The sequence below is a fragment of the Thamnophis elegans genome, chromosome 5 (assembly GCF_009769535.1).
Source record: "Thamnophis elegans isolate rThaEle1 chromosome 5, rThaEle1.pri, whole genome shotgun sequence".
Taxonomy (NCBI): Eukaryota; Metazoa; Chordata; class Lepidosauria; order Squamata; family Colubridae; genus Thamnophis; species Thamnophis elegans.
The window spans coordinates 33485323-33503997 of record NC_045545.1 but is presented as its reverse complement, the minus strand read 5'-3'; the positions used below and the strand labels follow the sequence as shown (position 1 = coordinate 33503997).

Below are 18675 nucleotides of genomic sequence, written 5' to 3'. Positions count from 1 at the left end.
GAGCGGAGGTGAATTGAGGGCCGTTGTCCGAGACGATGACGTCTAGGATGCCGTGTGTTGTAAAAAGGGTGTCTAGGATTTGAATGGTGGCACCGGACGTGGTGGACTGCATGGGGAAGATGTCAACCCATTTAGAAAGTGCGTCCACCACTAGGAGGAAGGTGCGGCTGGCAATGGGGCTGAAAAAATCCAGGTGGAGGCAGCTCCACGGGGCGGAGGGGGTGTCCCATTCCCAGGCCTGGGCAGAGGGAGGAGCTGGACAGACAACCTGGCACGGTGGGTACTGCTGGACCCAGGCGGCAATGTCCGCATCCATGGAGGGCCACCAGACGTAGCTGCGACCGAGGTCCTTCATTCGCACTATGCCAGGGTGACCCTCATGGAGGCAGCGGAGCACTTGCTGGTGGAGGGCCACAGGGACGCCGACCCTGGAGCCCCAGAGGAGGCAGTCCTGAAGGATGGACAGTTCATCCCGGCGGAGGAAAAATGGCAGGAACTCGGGAAGGCGTCTGCCGCCCAGCCCCGGCGGACAGCATCCAGGACTCTCTGGAGGAGGGGGTTGGACCGGGAAGCGTGGGCAATGTCGGACGCGGAGAGAGGGAGGGCGAGCTCGTCAGTCAGCAAGATGACAGATGCCGCAGGGACGGGATCTGACACAGGAATGGGCAGCGGGCAGCAGCTGAGGGCGTCCGCATGCCCTATTTATTTATTTATTTATTTATTTATTTATTTATTTATTTATTTATTTATTATGAAATTTTATATGCCGCCCAATCCCGAAGGACTCTGGGCGGCTTACAAAAGAAGAAAAAAAGAAGAAAAAGAAAAAAAAGACAAGAAAATCACAAAACCACATGCATTCATTTTAATCGGGGCTGGACCTCAACAATGAGGTCAACAGCCCCAGGCCTGCCAGAACAGCCAGGTTTTAATGGCTTTCCTGAAGGCCATGAGAGTGGGTATGGTCTGGATATCTGGGGGTAGCTGATTTCAAAGGGTCGGAGCAGCCACAAAAAAGGCTCTCCTCCGGGGGGCCGCCAGCCGACACTGACTGGCTGACGGCATCCGGAGGAGGCCTAATCTGTGGTATTTTACCGGCTGCTGGGAGGTATGTGGCAGTAGGCAGTCTCAAAGGTATGCTGGCCCTAAGCCATGTAGGGCTTTAAAGCTAATAACCAACACCTTGAATTGCATCCAGAGATCAATTGGTAGCCAGTGCAGCTCGCGGAGGACAGGTATAACGTGGGTGTACCTTGGTACACCCAATATCGCTCATGCGGCCGCATTCTGGACTAGCTGAAGTCTCCGAACGCTTTTCAAGGGTAGTCCCATGTAGAGCGCGTTGCAATAATCTAGCCTTGACGTGACAAGGGCGTGAGTGACCGTTTGAATTGCCTCCCGATCCAAGTAGGGCTGCAATTGGTGCAGCAGGCGAACCTGGGCAAAGGCCCCCCTGGTCACAGCCGACACATGATGTTCCAGTGTCAGCTGCGGATCTAGAAGGACCCCCAAATTGCGGGCCCTCTCTGAGGGGTGTAAATTTTCACCCCCCAGGGTTAAGGATGGACTGTCTAGGCTGTCCTTCTGGGGCAACATCCAAAGCCACTCAGTATTATCGGGATTGAGCACAAGTTTGTTCACCCCCATCCAGATCCTAAAGCTTCCAGGCATCAGCACATCACGTCGGCCGCTACACTGAGCTGGCACGGGGCAGAAAGATACAGTTGTGTATCATCTGCATATTGGTGGTACTTTACCCCGTGCTGTCGCATGATCTCACCCAGCGGCTTCATGTAGATGTTAAATAGGAGGGGGGACAAGACCGACCCCTGCAGCACACCACATTTGAGGGGCCTAGGGGTCGACCTTTGCCCCCCGACCAACACCGACTGCGACCTGTCAGAGACGTAAGAGGAGAACCACCGTAAAACGGTGCCTCTCACTCCCACCTCCCCCAGGCATCACAGAAGGATACCATGGTCGATGGTATCGAAGGCTGCTGAGAGGTCAAAAAGCACCAGGATAGAGGAATGTCCTCTATCCCTGGCCCGCCAGAGATCCTCGGTCAGGGCAACCAAAGCGGTTTCCGTGCTGTACCCAGGCCTGAAACTGGACTGAAAGGAGTCTAGATAATCAGCTTCATTCAAGGTCCATCGGAGTTGAAGCGCCACAACCTTCTCAACAACCTTCCCCAGAAAAGAAAGGTTGGAGACAGGATGATAGTTTTTCAAGATAGCTGGGTCCAGGGAAGGCTTCTTGAGGAGGGGGTCTTACCACTGCTTCCTTTAATGGTTGTGGGAAAAAACCCTCCTGCAAAGATGCGTTAGTAATTGCCTGGAGCCAACCTTGTGTCCCTGCTGGTCGAAATCAGCCAGGAGGGGCACGGGTCCAGTAAACAGGTGGAGGCACTCATCGCTCCCATGGCCTTGTCCACTTCCTCAGGGGTGACAAATTCGAACTCATCCCAGCAAATCTGATTAAGACTAGCCCTCGGCATCTCGGCTGGTACTGCCCAAGCGGAGTCCATGTCTGTCCGAATCTGAGTGATTTTATCTGACAGAAACTGAATGAACTCCTCAGCTCTTCCTGCAGGGGTTCCCCCACCTCCTCACCTTTCAAGAGGGAGCGGGTCACCCTAAACAGGGCGGCTGGGTGAGATTCCGCGGACGCAATAAGAGCAGAAAAATGTGTACATTTTGCCACCCGTATCACCACTAGGTAAGTCCTAATAAAGGCTCTTAATAGTGCTCGATCAGATTCAGAGTTACTAGCCCTCCAGCGTCGCTCTAGACGTCTCTTTTGGCGCTTCATTTCCTGGAGTTCCTTGGTAAACCAAGGTGCCCTCCTGGATCCACTGCCGCGGAGAGGCCTCAAAGGCGCAATCCGATCCAGTGCCTCAGCCGCCGCAACATTCCAGGCAGTGACCAAGGACTCGATCGGATTGCGGACAAGGGAGTCAGGTATCTCTCCAAGCTCCCTCTGAAATCCCTCCGGATCCATCAGGCGCCTGGGGCGGAACCACTTAATCGGCTCCACCTCCCTGCAATGGGAGAGTAGCGTCCTGAAGTCAAGCCTCAGCAAGGAGTGATCTGACCATGAGAAGGGCGAGGTCTCTATTCCCCTTAACTCAAGATCACGTCTCCACTGCCCCGAGAGAAATACAAGGTCGAGCGTGTGTCCTGCTCTATGAGTTGGACCCTGAACTACTTGGGTCAAGTCCATGGTTGTCATGGAGGCCATGAACTCCTGTGCTCCATCTGAATGTTCACCAAGATACGGCAGATTAAAGTCCCCCAGTACCATTAGTCTGGGGAACTCCACCGCCAACCCGGCTACTGCCTCTAGCAGCACAGGCAGGGCTGTCGTGACGCAGCTGGGAGGTAGGTACGTCAAGAACAAGCCCAATTGACCCCCTAAGTCCAACTTCAAGAGGAGAGACTCACACCCCACAATCTCTGGGGCAGGGATCCTGCGAGGAACTAATGACCTTCTGACGATAACTGCCACTCCCCCACCCCTTATTTGCTGTCATGGTTGGTGGAGCACCTGAAACCCATCTGGGCACATTTCTGAGAGTGGGACTCCTCTCTCTTGGCCCAGCCAGGTTTCGGTTATACATGCCAGGTCTGCCTCCTCGTCTGATATTAAATCCCAGATGAGGGGAGCTTTGTTCACAACAGACCGGGCGTTTAGCAACAACAACCTGAGACCAGGGCCCTGATCTCCTCTGCCAACAGGTCCTTGAGTTGAGCTTGAGGGGCCGGAACAAGGGATCGCTGTAATGTAGCGAGCCCTTCTTCCCCGGTAATGGCTAGCCCTACAACTCCCATCATATCTGCCCCTCCCAGTCGTGACCGAAATGCTCCGACCTTCCCCCTCCCCCCTCCCTCCCCCATGGCTCTCATTCTTCCCGGCAGGCCATGCACACCATTCACTCCAGGACGGGAGGTGAGTCTGGGCCCCCATCCACTTCTGCTTCTGCACTCAGTGGAGGGGGCCCCAGGTTGCACTCCTGGTCCTATCATATTCACTAATCAAGCACTCTCCTCAGGCACACCCCACAGTAGTCATTAAAATACAGTAATGCAATAATTGATTAAATTAAAAGTGGGCACATTCTCTCTTACATTCATACATTCATACTCTCAACAAACCAGCTAAAAACACAGTTCTTAAATCCACAAGAAAGCGGTCAGCGCGAGTCCGAGGCGGCTGGAGCCGGTGGTAATGTGGAAGGGAGGGGTTCCTCGCTCCTCTCCCCTGCGGGGCCTGGAAGCAGTGTAGGAAGTCTGAGGTGGCTGGGACAGCTGGCGATAGTTGAGGGGGCAGGCTCCCCGTCCTCTTCGCCCCTGTCCTCTCTCTCCACGGGGGCCCCACACCACAGAGCAGCCCGGAGGCCTTCCCGAAGGCCCGCTTGCCAAATGGCTCCCTGAAATGGCGGCGCCAAGGTGGCCGGAGAAGGCGGCGCCATCCGAAAAGCCGCGCCCGGGATAGCAGCGGATGGCAGCGGTGGCGGAGAAAGCTGGCCGCACAGTCCCGAGGTGGTGTCCAAAGAGCTGAGGCCGCAGCAGCCAGAGCAATGGGCAAAGAAGGCCCCGCGGCGGTGATGTCCAAGAAGCGAAAGAAGAGAAGAAGAAAAGGAGGCCCGCCCGGGACAGCAGCGGCGGCGGCAGAGGAGGCCAGCCGCACGGTCCCAAGGCACACAGGCACACCGGCACAGGTACCCCGTTCTCTGAGGTAGCGGGGGCCAGGCCGCGCCGGTCGGAGTAGGCGTCGTTGTCCGAAAAGCAGTGTTGTCCGAGGGCAGCATTCTTTCGTCCAGTCCTCGGTTAACTGCTTCTCCAGACCCCCTATGCTGTTCTTGCATCCCTTAGTTGTAATCTTGTAATCTTCACTTCAGTTCCTGAGCTTCGGCTCTGTTTATTTGGCCCATTTGTTTACCGGGGCGGTAGAGGAGGGAATAGGTGTAGGAGGCGAGGAACTCCGACCACCGGCCCATGCGTGGTGAGAGGATAGGAGGGGTGGGCCAGTCCCCAGACAGAATGCCCAGAAGGGGCTTGTGGTCGGTCAGTAGGGTGAAGGGTGAAGGGGCGGCCATAAAGGTAGTGATGTAAGCGTTTTACCCCTGCAACGGCCACAAGGGCCTCCTTGTCCAGCTGGCTGTAGTTGCACTCAGTCCTGGACAAGGTGTGGGAGTAAAATGCAACTGGGGCTTCAGAGCCATCGGGATACGAGTGGCTCAGGACAGCCCCGACACTGAAAGTGGAGGCGTCGTAGGCGAGGAGGAGGGGAAGATGCTCGTCATATTGGACGAGCCCGGGGGCAGCTGTCAAGAGGGATTTGATAGCCGCGAGTGCATGGGCCTCACGGTTCGTCCAAATCCAAGGGGCAGAGGCATCCAGCAGGCGGTGAAGAGGCTCCGCAACAGAAGCCTTATGAGGGATGAAGGCGGCATAAAAGTTAAGAAGACCCAGGAATGCCTGGAGCTCCGCCTTGGAGGAGAGGGTGGGGGCGGAGACAATTTTGGTGGGAGTAGGGTGCATTCCTCTGGAATCTATGAGGTAGCCTAAGAACTCTATGGAGGGGACGCCCAGCTGACACTTAGAACGCTTTAAGTGAAGGCCAGCGGCTCTAAAGAGCATCAGCACCGCCTGAAGTGTTTTGACGAGTCCTGATTGATCGGCTGTGGCAATCAGGACATCGTCAAAATAGGGCGTGACCCCAGGGATGCCATGGAGCAAGCGCTCCATTAAGCCCTGGAAGATGCCAGGAGCCACACTGATGCCGAATTGTAGTCGGTGGCATTTAAAGGCACCACGGTGTGTCACTATGGTCTGGGCCACCGCGGTGGCCTCATCCACGGGCAGCTGCTGGTAAGCTTGGGCCAGGTCCAACTTGACAAAGAGTTTGCCCTGGCCCAAGGTGTGCAACACGTGTTGCACAACTGGCACAGGATAGGGGTGTGCCTGCAGGGCCTTGTTGACAGTTGTCTTATAGTCCGTGCACATCCTCAGGGATCCATCGGACTTTAAAGGCAACACTATGGGGGTTTCCCAAGGGGAGTGATCCACGGGCTCTAAGATGCCCTGTGCGATCAGCTTGTCCAGCTCTGGGTCAACCCGAGCCCGGAGAGCAAAGGGAACCCGTCTCGCCTTAAGGCGGATGGGAGCCACCATAGAGTCCAAATTTAAGGAGATGGGGGTGCCCTTATAACAACCCAAGGCATCAGAGAACACGTTAGAGAATTCGGAGAGGAGGGAATCAAGAGAGGAGGCGAAACACAGGGAATTGATGCCAGCGATAGAGAGACCGAAGGCTCGGAACCATTCGAGCCCCAGAAGGGAAGCTAGGGGGCTGCGGACAACCAAGAGGGGCAAGGGACCCTTAAACTTTCCATACTGGACAAGGAAGGTCCCACAACCCAGAATGGGGATAGGATTCCCCTGGTAGTCCCGCAGATGACAGGTGGCAGGAGATAGCTGGCTAGGCTGTAGATGCGGCAGCAAGGCTTTGAGAGTGTCCCAGGACATGATCGAGTGGGCCGAGCCAGTGTCCAATTCCATAGAGCAGGGGCGGCCGGCGAGGAAGACGCAGAGATGCATCTTACCCCGGCCCCCAAAAGAAGAGGCAGTGGAGTCAGTTGACCAGTCAGGAAGCGGAGCCTCTGGGTCGGAGACAGCGTAGCACCCCAGGCGGGTGGCCGAAGAAGCCGAGGCAGGCCGGTGGCTAGGAGGATGAGGAGGAGCCCTTGGGTTGCGAGGATCGGCAGGAGTCGAGCGGCAGACGGCTGCAATGTGGCCCTTTTTCCCGCACTTGCGGCAAAGGGCCGTGCGGAAAGCTTTGGAGTGACAGCTGAGGCAGGTGCCGCCATCCCGAATGGCCGTTGTCTTGAGGCGGTCGACGGAGGACTCAAACTCCACATGGAAGTCTTCGGCCGCCATCTGGCAGTTGACAGCGGAGTGAGGCAGCGAGGGCAAAGCCTACGGGGGATACCGACAGACATCCAGGGTAGATTGGCCAGCCATCTCGTAGGCGCGGGCTTCGTCCACCGTGATCTTCATGGTCAGTTCGGCGCGGGACAAGATGTGGCGGTGAAGGTTGATGTCGAGGAGACTGTAGATGAATTGTTCCAGGAGGCCATCCTCTATATGCACGAATTCGCAGCGGATTGCGGCAGTCCTCAGAGCAGCCACATACTGGCTGATGGATTGGCCCTCGATCTGGATGCACCGCCTGAAGAACTGACGACGGGTGTATCGGGATGGTGTCAGCTCGTAGTGAAGCTTGAGCCTGGCCATCAAAATGTCTAGGGGCATTGTATGCACCGGCGTCGGTGTGGAAAGAGCCCAGGCAGTGGCAAACATTTCAGGCCCGCAGTAGTGGAGGAAGGTGCCCCTCTTCCTTCCCTCAGACAATTCCGTCAGATCGTGGGCTTTGTAAGAAAACTTCAAAGCATTCCAGGAATGCATCCCACGATTCCGCCTCAGGGCGGAATGCGGCGAAGACAGAAGCCGGAGCCATGGCAGGGACATGGATGGGGTCTGAGTCGCTCATCCTCGTCGCCAGTTTTAAGTACTCAGGCACTGAGGAGAGGTTCAACAAGTAACTTTATTGTTAACACAACAGCATAGCAAGAACACGAACAGGGAACAGTGCCACCCCTGGCTCACCCCTTCTACCCCATGCCAACCCTTCCACCCTGCCCTTCTTCTCCCCTCCCAGGAGTCTCCACGCGGCCCATTTTGGATGCGAGATAGGTGCAGGACCTGTGTGGAGGCTCAGGGAGGGGGAAAAACAGGCCTTCTGGAGGTTCCAGAAGACTGGAAATAGGCTGGTTTCTGGCCTCCGGAGCCTGGGGAAGGCAGTTTTTGCCCTTCCAGAGGCTCAAGGAAAGCCTCCAGAGCCTGGGGAAGGTGAAAACGGCTCCCCGCCATGGTGTAGGAGGCCGACTAGGCTACACCCACCATGGCCACGCCCACCCAGCAAACGGGCAGAGAACCCGTTGCTGAAATTTTTGAAGCCCACCCCTGGCTATGGCTGAAACTGAAAGGGGCAGAAAGAAGAAGGCAATTTTTTTCTGGTCTACTGGAATCCTCTTTCATTGGAGTTTCAAGGCTTTTACTAGGTAAACAGTGGTTTGGAGTTTCTGTCAGGCTTTCAGCCTATATCTGGGTTTTTCTGGAAGCATTGGGAAATCAAGTGGGAGGAGACAGAGCAATGGAGTTCCAAAACATTGATCTCTGCCCGGCTAAAAATAAGGGGGGGGGAACACTGTGTAAATGGCGGATGTAGAGTTAGAAGCAAAGTTTGGAGCACCTTGTCATTTGCTTTAGCCCACAAAAAGAAAGAGGTATCCTCAAAGAATAAAGAGAATGGTGAAAGAAGAGAACTTTAATGCCTCAAAAATATTTGAGCTTCTTTACTGGGAAGCCAACTTTTGAGTAAGCCTGGCCCAGGATAAGCCTGGCCCAGGATCAGGAGTCTGGATAATGCTGATGTGATCAGATTGATGAGGCAGGGTTTTTTGTTTTTTTCCTGTGGAGGATGTGTTTCTCACAGCTTGGTATTCACAGCACACATAGATACCGTATATACTCGAGTATAGGCCGACCCGAATATAAGCCGAGGCACCTAATTTTACCACAAAAAAACTGGAAAAGTTATTGACTCGAGTATAAGCCTAGGGTGGGAAATGCAGCAGCTACCGGTAAATTTCAAAAGTAAAAATAGATACCAATAATGTTTTTGAATATTTATTTCAAAGAAAAACAGTAAACTAGCGGTGTATTCAATGAAATACTTCACTCACCTCATGATGCTGATGTCCCGCTGTGATGATGATGTCCCGTGCAGCCGCGGGAGCGATGTCCCGCCTCCTATGACACACGGCACAGTGATTCCTATCATTGGATCACTGTACCAGAGGAGGTGGGACATCGCTATGTGGCTGCTTGCCATAACAAGGAGGAGGTGGGACATCGTTGCAGAGCGGCAGGAGGGGGAGGAAGGGGAATCGTAAGACAGCCCTGCATTACATTAGAACGTGAGGAGGGGGGATGGTGCGGTGCGCGCTGCGCGGCAAACTGACACAGAGGGAGGGGAAACTCACAGGGGCACTGGGCCATTCACGAGTGTCACCCAGCAGCATGGCCCCGCCCCTTTTTCTCCTCCATTTCGGGCAAATTTTTCACTGACTCGAGTATAAGCCGAGGCGGCTTTTTTCAGCCCAAAAAGTGGGCTGAAAAACTAGGCTTATACTCGAGTATATACAGTAAAACAAAGGAGATTAAAGAAAGAAAAAAAAAGAAAGTCAATAAGATCTCTACATTGGACTCAGCTTCTTGCTGTTACCCAAACTTTAAGCAGTTTAACTTATTCCTAATCTTAAGCATAGGCTATCTGGAATTTCTTAGTCCCATATTTGTTTTGTGTATAGTCAATCCATTTTTTCCAGTCTCGTTTATATCTCTCATTTGAGTGGTCTTTAAGATATGCTGATATTTTAGCCATCTCGGCTAAGTTTGTAACTTTCAATGTCCATTCTTGAGTTGTAGGCACGTCTTCCTTCTTCCAGTATTGCGCCACCAACAGTCTTGCTGCCGTTATTAAGTGCAGAACCAAATTGGTCTCTACCGCTGTAAAGTCAGTACATATACCTAGTAAAAATAGCTGAGGAGTGAATTTTATCCTTCTTTTGAAGATATTTTGCATGATCCACCACATTTTTATCCAAAATGCCTTAACCTTTCGACAAGTCCACCATATATGAAAATATGTAGCATCGAGAGAACCACATCTCCAACATTTAGGCTGTACATTCGGATACATAGAAGCCAGCTTTTTAGGATCTAAATGCCATCTATAAAACATCTTATAAAAATTTTCTCTCAAATTTTGTGCTTGTGAAAATTTCACATTTCTTACCCATATTCTTTCCCACGTGTCCAGCATTATTGGTTCTTCAATATTCTGAGCCCACTTTATCATACAGTCTTTAACCAATTCCGTTTCCGAATCCATCTGTATTAGTACATTATATATCCTCTTTATATGCATTAAGCTTTGATCTCTTATTTGTTTAAACAAATTATCCTCAACTTTGACAAAACCAGTTTTTTGATCTATTTTCCACCTGGCCTATAATTGGCCATACTGGAACCATGTTTGAACTACCTTCTCCTCTTTTAGTACCTCTAAAGATCTTAATTGTAGAACCCCCCTTTCTAAAGTGAGAAGTTGTCTGTAAGTGGTTCTATCGTGTTTTTGTTCTATATTCATGTTTTCAATTGCATGTCTAGGAATTGCCCACATGGGTAACTTATCATTTAGTTTATGTTGATATTTTCTCCAGACCCGCAATAAAGCATTTCTTAAAATATGAGTTTTAAAGATCTTATCCAATTTTTTGTTGAATAACAAGTAAGCATGCCAACCATATACCAGATCATGTCCCTCGATATTCAATATTCTATCATTAGTTGAATGGGTCCAATCACTAATTGCGGATAGGGCCACTGCCTCATAATATAATTTTAAATTAGGTAATTTCATGCCTCCTCTCTCACGTACATCTTGCATTATTTTCATCTTTACCCTCGGCTTCTTTCCAGCCCATAGCATCCCTCCTGATCTTCCTTTTGTTTAGTATTCATATTTATAGCTAATATTTTGGTTTTTCCTAAATTTATTTTAAAACCAGACACTTGACCATATTGATTAATCGTGTTCATTAAAACCATACTGGATTCCTGCAGTTGTTCCAATATTATGACCAAATCATCCGCAAAAGCGCGGAGTCTATATTCTTGCTGCCTAATCTTAATCCCTTTTAGACCATCCAAGCCCCTATTTTATTCAATAATACTTCCAAGGTTATAATGAACAATAGTGGGGACAAAGGACAGCCCTGTCTTGTACCTTTTTTGATTTGAAAGGAGTCTGTTAAACTTCCGTTGACTATGATTTGAGCTGTTTGCTGTTGGTATATTGCTTTAATTGACCGTAAAAAGCTATCTCCTATCTGCATTTTTTGCAATATCTTCAACAGAAATTGCCAATTAACTCGATCAAAGGCCTTCTCAGCATCCAAAAATATGAACGCAGCAGGGATTTGATTGTTCTTTCCCAAATATTCTAAAGCATTAATGATTAGTCTAACATTACTCTTCATCTGTCTCCCCTGTATAAAACCTGTTTGGTCAGTATGTATCAATTGTTGAATAACCACCATTAACCTATTTGCTAGTATTTTAGTAAAAATTTTATAATCTACATTAAGTAATGAAATAGGTCTATAATTTTTTGGTTGGGTAATATCTTGATCTTCTTTGGGTATCAACGATATAAATGCTGTCTTCCATGATGGGGGCACTTTACCTTCTGTTTGAATTTTATTAAATAGTTCTCTAAGAGGTTCTACCATTTCTAACTGTAAGTTTTTATAGTAAACCGCTGTCAGGCCATCTGTGCCTGGTGCTTTCCCTAACTTTAGTTGTTTGATTACCTGCAGGATTTCCCCAGAGGTTATTGGTTGGTTCAACTTTTGCCTGTACTCTTCTCTAACTAGGGGTATTTTCTCTTTATCTAAGTATTTGTCTATGTCTAAACCCCTAATTTTGTCCCCTTTGTACAATTCTGTAAAAAATTCCCGAAATGCCTTTTGAATCTCCTCCTGTTGAAACACCTCCTTCCCTCTATAACACAATTTAGATACATTTCGAATTTTTCTTTTTTTCCTAATCTGATAAGCCAACCACCTGCCGGGTTTGTTTGCGTTACAAAAAGTATTGTGTTTTGCATATAATAAACTAGTGGCTACCTGGTCAGAGATCAACATATCAAATTGGGATTTTAATATGGAGATTGCTTCCTTAGCCTTTGTATCGCCTGGATTTAATATTAGTTCCAACTCTTTCCCTTTAATTTCCTCTTCCAATTCTTTTCGTTTTTGCCCTTGTTTATGTCTATGTATTTTGTTTATATTCATCAGTACTCCTCTCATATACGCTTTGCTTGCATCCCATACAAATTCCATAGATGTACCCTTATTCATGTTCAGAACAAAGTATTCAGATAACAATTTTTTACAATCATTAATATACTTTTCATATCTAAATAAGTTTTCATTCAACCTCCAAGACCTTCTTGCCTGCACTACCCTTCCCAATTCCATCCAAACTGGGTTATGATCCGAAAGAACCCTTGCCGCAATCTTTGTCTTCTTCACCCTAGAAAGTAAATCATTAGTGATTAGTATAAAATCAATCCTTGAAAGGGATTGATGTCTATCAGAAAAAAAGGTGAAGTCATATTCTTCTGCATTTCTTTCTCGCCAAGCGTCTCTCAATTCGAAGTCGTCCATCATGTCAAAAAAAGATTTGGGTAACTTAGCTCGGATTTTAGTATTTGGGCGAGAGGTCTTCTTATCTCTTTTAGTGTCAATCACGCCGTTCCAGTCACCCAATAGTATACAAGACTTAAAGTCCCACTGTACTAATTTAGCATGAAGATTTCTATAAAATCCGTCTTGCTGTTGATTAGGAGCATAAATTCCCAAAAGTAGTGTCTTTTTCCCTTCTAAGATTAGGTCTAGTGCGATATATCTTCCAAAGGGATCTGCTTCAATTAGTTCAGCCTTAATGTCTTTTCTTAAGTATACAACTATGCCATTTTTCTTTTCCGTAGCAGAGGTCACAAAATGTTGACCAAGTTTGGGGTTGAACAAATATTTTTGATCAGTTGATTTGATATGAGTTTCTTGCAGACAAATTATATCATTCTTGAACTGTTTAAGATAGTGAAATATTTTCTTTCTCTTCTGTGGAGAGTTCAGTCCATTGACATTCCATGTCAAAATCTTAGTTGTCATTTTTGGTTGCCTGAAGCTTTTTTAGAGCCTCCTGCATGGCCTGTCTAACCTTTGGCTTGGCTCCTCCCACAGCTTCTGAGCTTGTTGCTGTAACTCCTTGGTCGATGGCCGGTGATTGTTGAGATTATTGCATTGTTGCTTGTTTTTCCATTTGTCTGGTAGTCATACGGCTAGGTCTTTGTTCCCTGACCCCTTGCCCTTCCGGGAGGAGGAGATGGTACGTTTTGTCTGATAGTTGTGTGGTTTGCTGTTTATCTTGTCCTTCTCGTGGTCTTTCTCCAGATCCAGATGATTCAGGGTGTCCCACGTTCAGAATCTTGTGATAGAAATCTCGAGCTTTCCATACAGAGTTGAGACGATATCTTTGCTTGTCAAATGTAATTATAATACCAAATGGCACATCCCATCTATACTGTATCTGACGGTTTCTGAGCTCTTCCACTAGAAAAGCATAATCTCTCCTGGCTCTTAGCATTTGAGGTGGTATTTCTTTCAAGACAATCAAATCCTGTCTGCCAATTTGAAGCCTGGTGTTATAGGACTCTTGTAGTATCATGTTTCTGAACTCTCTTGTAGCAAAGTATATAACTACATCTCGGGGGAGTTGCTTCTGTTTTGCCGCCCAAGAATTAACGCGATAAATTTTATCGATCTGCCAGTCAAAGTTGGACCCCGGTCTTCCCACCAGACGGTCAAAAGCCTCTGAAAAAATCTGCTTCAAGTTCTCCTGTTTATCTTCGCGCAGCCCCCTGACTCTTAATGCAAGCTCCATCTATCTGTACTGTATCATAATAATTTGTTTTTCAGCATTTTCAACTTTTTGTTCCACCACTTCAGTTTTAGATGTCAAATTAGTGTTGGCTTCATTAAGAACCTCTAAGTTATCTTCCATTCCAGAAATATATTCTGTCAGTACATTTACAAGTCCCATCATATCATCATTCATTTTGGTGATCCTAGTATCAAACTTATCATATAAGACTTTCATCTCATTCTTTATCTCCTCTCTGAATTCTCTGAAGGTTTCTAAATTCTGCTCTCTAAATTCTCTAAACGTTTCCAAAAAGAATTCTTTCATTAGCAAATCTCCACTAGGGGGCATAGAGGGTGGAGGCTGCAACTTTGTGCCAGGTATGGGGGACGTAGCCCTAGGAGGTAATTTCCCAGGATTTAATTTTGATGCCATTATGTCTTTTCTTCAAGCAATTAATCAAACTCTGCTGGCCCGCTGTGCAGCTTACCAAAAAAAAAAAAAAAAAAGTTCCTCCCTTTTTGCAGAGAGTTTGCGGAAGGTTTCAAAAGATTAGCATTATACCAAAACAGTTCAGCAAATTCACCTCTGTTTGGAATGTCTCTATATTAGCAAAGAGTCTTTTAAAACTTTTAAAGGTTGATAAGAAAAAAACCTTGTAATCTCTTCAGAGAAGTGGAGCTAATTAGTGAGAGGCTATTCCTTTGATCTTTTTTATCACTGTCTTTGCCGAGGAGTTAGGAATGTACCATTATTGCAATTGCGGAAGCTGCAGAATCGCCATCTTAGGAGCTTATTTTTTTTAAGAAACCAATTGCACGAAGGAAACTCTTGTAAAACTGAAGCTAGGATTTTTTTTTTTAGGAAAAGCAAATAAGGTTCTCAGGTACGGACTCTGCTTGTATTAGTTTCAGATAAATATCTCAAAAATTGTCCTAAGAGGGGGTTCCTTACTTTGCACTGTGAAAACAGCCGAGGTTTCTGGCCGGAGATATGATTCAGCCTTGGTTGCCCCCCCCCCCTTCTGTTCGCAGCAGAAAAAAAAAGCTGCAAACTTCAAAGAAAGCTCTTACCAGCTGGATCTCTCTCTCACTCTTCTTGCCTGAAGAATGAGATATCTACCAGGTGTTTAGGCAGATAACGCAACTAGAAACCTGGGGGCAGCTCAATTAAGCCGCCGCCAACAGCAAGGTCCCGCCCCAGAAGTCTCTCAATAATTGTGCATATTATTGTGAAGTTGGGGCTTATCAGTTTCTCTGGTTCTTTGAAAGACTGTCTCCTTATTTGAGCCATTTGTACTCTGTTGCTAGTTTGTCCAATATATGTATATGATAATTTGCATTGGGCTCCATTATATAGTAGCATTTTGATTTATTATAGGTATGGAATTAATTGTTTCTTTGAAACCCCTAACATCATATTATCTTGACCCTTACCTGAAAATGAACATTATAACAGGTAGTCCTTGAAGTTGCAACAGCATTGAAAAAAGTGACTTATGACCATTTTTCATGCTTATGACTGTTACAGTATCCCCATGATCACATGAGCTACATTCAGATTCTTGACAACTGACTCACATTTATGACAGATGCAATGTCCCGGGGTCATGTGATCTCCTTTTGTGATCTTCTGACAAGCAAAGTCAATGGGGAAACCAGATTCACTTAACAACCAAGTTGCTAACTTAACAATTGCAGTGATTCACTTAACAAATGTGGCAAGAAAAGTCATAAAATGGGGCAAAAGTCACTTAACAAATTTCTCACTTAACAACATAAATTTTCCACTCAGTTGTGGTCGTAAGTTGAGGACTACCTGTAAATTATGCTTACTTGTAAGTTATACACTGGACTGCAACAGAAAATTAATACATTTAATTTCTATAAATTGTTGGATATCTCTGTCTGCCCATATTTTTAATTTAGAAGCAAATGAAATGATGCAGTCCGAAAAGGGTATATATGGTTGATCGAATAAGAGAACTTTCATAGTGTGTTCTACGTGTGTTCAATGTAAGACTGTTGTAGTATTCATAATATCCATTTTCTGTTTTTCAGTATCCTGATAGAGTGCATCCAACAGACAAGCATCTAGAAGTTATGATAAATAAATATGGCCTAGAAACAAGCCCATTGGCTCCACAAGTATTTGGAAATGCTGGCAAAGAACACATGGATAAATATGGCATGTTGAAATATTAATGTTCTAAAAAAACATACAATGAAGATATTTTGTATGCTGTAATATTGTTATTGAAGTGCCACATCATTGTGAAAATCTTTGTGCCAAAAAATCTTATTTCTACGGGGGCACAGTTTTGATGCAGTATACAGTCAGCTGGAATTCTGTTAATTGTTTGTCTTTTGTGTATTGAAACATGATTCTTATCTAATTTCTATTGAGCCTCTGAGATCACGAAATCACGATAAGCATGGCATATTTTCTTAAACTGCATTAAATCAACTAATGGAGTCATCCTTTTTAATATCCTTTTTATATGCTTTTGTTTATTTTAGGGACAAAGCCTCAACACTTTGCAAAAATTGCCTGGAAGAATCATAAGCATTCAATGAACAATCCGTAAGTACAGTGTTTTAGGTAACATGTTAGAATACAGACTTAAAAACAAGTATTGTGTGTTTTATTGGGGGAAAATGCAAAGAAACATTTAAAATGGGGGAGGAGTGTTGGAAAGGTGGCTTTTTTTAGCCATGCTAAAAAATAGAGATAAAATTATTTATACTGAATATCCTATTAAGATTAGGATATACAGTAAGCACCAGGCATCTAAAGATAAAGGTAAAGGTTCCCCTTGCACATATGTGCTAGTCGTTCCTGATTCTAGGGGGCAGTGCTTATCTCTGTTTCAAAGCCGAAGAGCCAGCACTGTTGGAAGACATCTCTGTGGTCATGTAGCCATCATGATTAAATGCCAAAGGCACATAGAACACTGTTTACCTTCCCACCAAAGGTGGTTCCTGTTTTTCCACTTGCATTTTTACATACTTTCGAACTGTTAGGTTGGCAGAAGCTGGGGCAAATAACAGGAGCTCACAGGAGATCCGAACTGCCGACCTTCTGATCGACAAGCTCAGTGTCTTAGCCACTGAGCCACCATGGTCCTTTGAACCACTGCGCCCCTTGTAGCTTGTAGGTATCACCAGATACCTACAAACTCTAAATAAACAGCTTCTGAGCACAGCCAATATTTATCTGAATACAAATACATATCAAAAGGGAATTATTATTTTCTTGTACTTCCTTGGGAACAACAACAAAAATTAATCTGCTACTATTAGCAGTATTATGGTAAGTAGTCCTGAGCAAAGCTGATTTATGCAACTACATTATTAAAACAAGATTTCAAAAAAGTTTCTAAACTTGCGGAAGGAGCTGGCAAAAGCACCAGCAGGAGATATTCATTGCAAAATTATATGATGATTTGACATATTGTGGGAAGATACTTTGAAGATTTGAAGAGTAAAAGCAATAATTCACTGCCGCTGTTGTTGAATTGTTCTGATTGCATCCATTCTCTCTGTTTTTTGTAGAAATTCCCAGTTTCAAAAGGAATACAGTTTAGATGAAATCTTACAATCTCGCAAGATTTTTGGCTTCTTGACAATGTTGCAGTGTTGGTAAGAATCCAGCTCTACAGTGCTTTTGTGACCCCATTACTCCTTTTTAAGATTATTTCTCTTGGCTATTTTCTTCTGTTTCTTTGGAGCACTTCCTTTTTGCTAGATATTGGATCTTTTTTAAAAAAAAAAAATTAGAGATTGAATTAGGGACTTTGCATAAAGCATAATATGAACCACTACTCTATGAGTCTTACACAAACATGTTAACTTCAAAAGTTACAGAGGTGGTTACATGATAGTGATAACACACTGTACATACTTGAAATTGCAAATTTCCTATGCAGTAATATACAAAATAGCACATTTACACATTTCTGCTATATAATTGTTTACAACTCATTAAGTAGTCTTGAGCCTCGTAATTTCAGTAGTATAAATTTGACTATTGGTCAAATTCTCATCTGCCACTGTAAACTTTTTAAACATTTAAGGGGAAATACTTGCATGGGTAGAGTATTTTTAGCTAGATAATGTGGTGGGACACCTTAGTCAGAAATGGAAATCCTAGCTTGAAACCAGCTTTTGATTCTCTCCCTTACTGCCCCCCCCCCCCCCCATCAGAAATTCACAACTTGATCTTCAACCTGAAAAATGGTAAGGCTATTGGAAATGAGTTGATAAAAGCAGAGTAAAATCCAGAGTTGTTGGCCCCTATATTACTGTCCCCTTTTACACATATAAATTGTTCATGGAGTGGAATAGCCCATAATCAACCTTTATTGTGTGTTTTAAGTCCAACATCTGATGGTGCAGCAGCTGTAGTCCTCGCTAGCGAAGAATTTGTGAAGAAGAACGGATTGGAGTCGAAATCTGTTGAAATTTTGGCCCAAGAGATGCGGACTGACTTTCCGAGCACATTTAACGAAAACAGCTGCATTAAAATGGCAAGCTTGACCTTTTAATGTATACAGTAGCCTACACCATACATGAATATACCTATGAAATACTGAAAATAATTTAAGGATTAGACACAAACTGAAATGATAAAATAACCCCTGCTTGCTATAATATAAAGAATATATTTTAAAGGGAAAAGGAAGTGGGGGGAAAAAACACAAGCAACCAAGTGTGGGAGCTGGGACTTTGGCAAACAGCTCTCCAGGAGAAGACCAAGAGATTTCTAAGCAAAAAGCATTATGGGATAGAAAGGGGCACGATGGCTCAGAAGTTAAAGAAACTGAGTTTGTCATCTGGAAAGCTGACAAGCCATGTTCAAGACCCAAGACCTGAGCTTCAGTTATTTGCCCCAGCTAGCAGTTCCAAAGCATGTAAATGTGAGTAGATAAATAGGTACCACTTCAATGGGAAGGTAATAACCTTCTATGCTCTTGCCGTATATCACGCTGGCCATATGAGCACAGAAAATGTATTTGGATAACAGTGGCTTCCTCAGCTAAGAAACAGAGCAGAGT

General features: G+C 45.9%; 1 protein-coding gene across 1 annotated transcript in view; it reads left to right on the top strand.

The window, feature by feature from the left end:
- Window positions 1-18675, top strand: part of SCP2 (sterol carrier protein 2) — a 41462-nt gene that overhangs the window by 8424 nt on the left and 14363 nt on the right. Inside the window, exons 6-9 of the mRNA XM_032217803.1 lie at window positions 15680-15806; window positions 16139-16202; window positions 17174-17260; window positions 17997-18147. Coding sequence (XP_032073694.1) covers window positions 15680-15806; window positions 16139-16202; window positions 17174-17260; window positions 17997-18147 — 429 coding nt within the window. The remainder of the gene's footprint in view (window positions 1-15679; window positions 15807-16138; window positions 16203-17173; window positions 17261-17996; window positions 18148-18675) is intronic.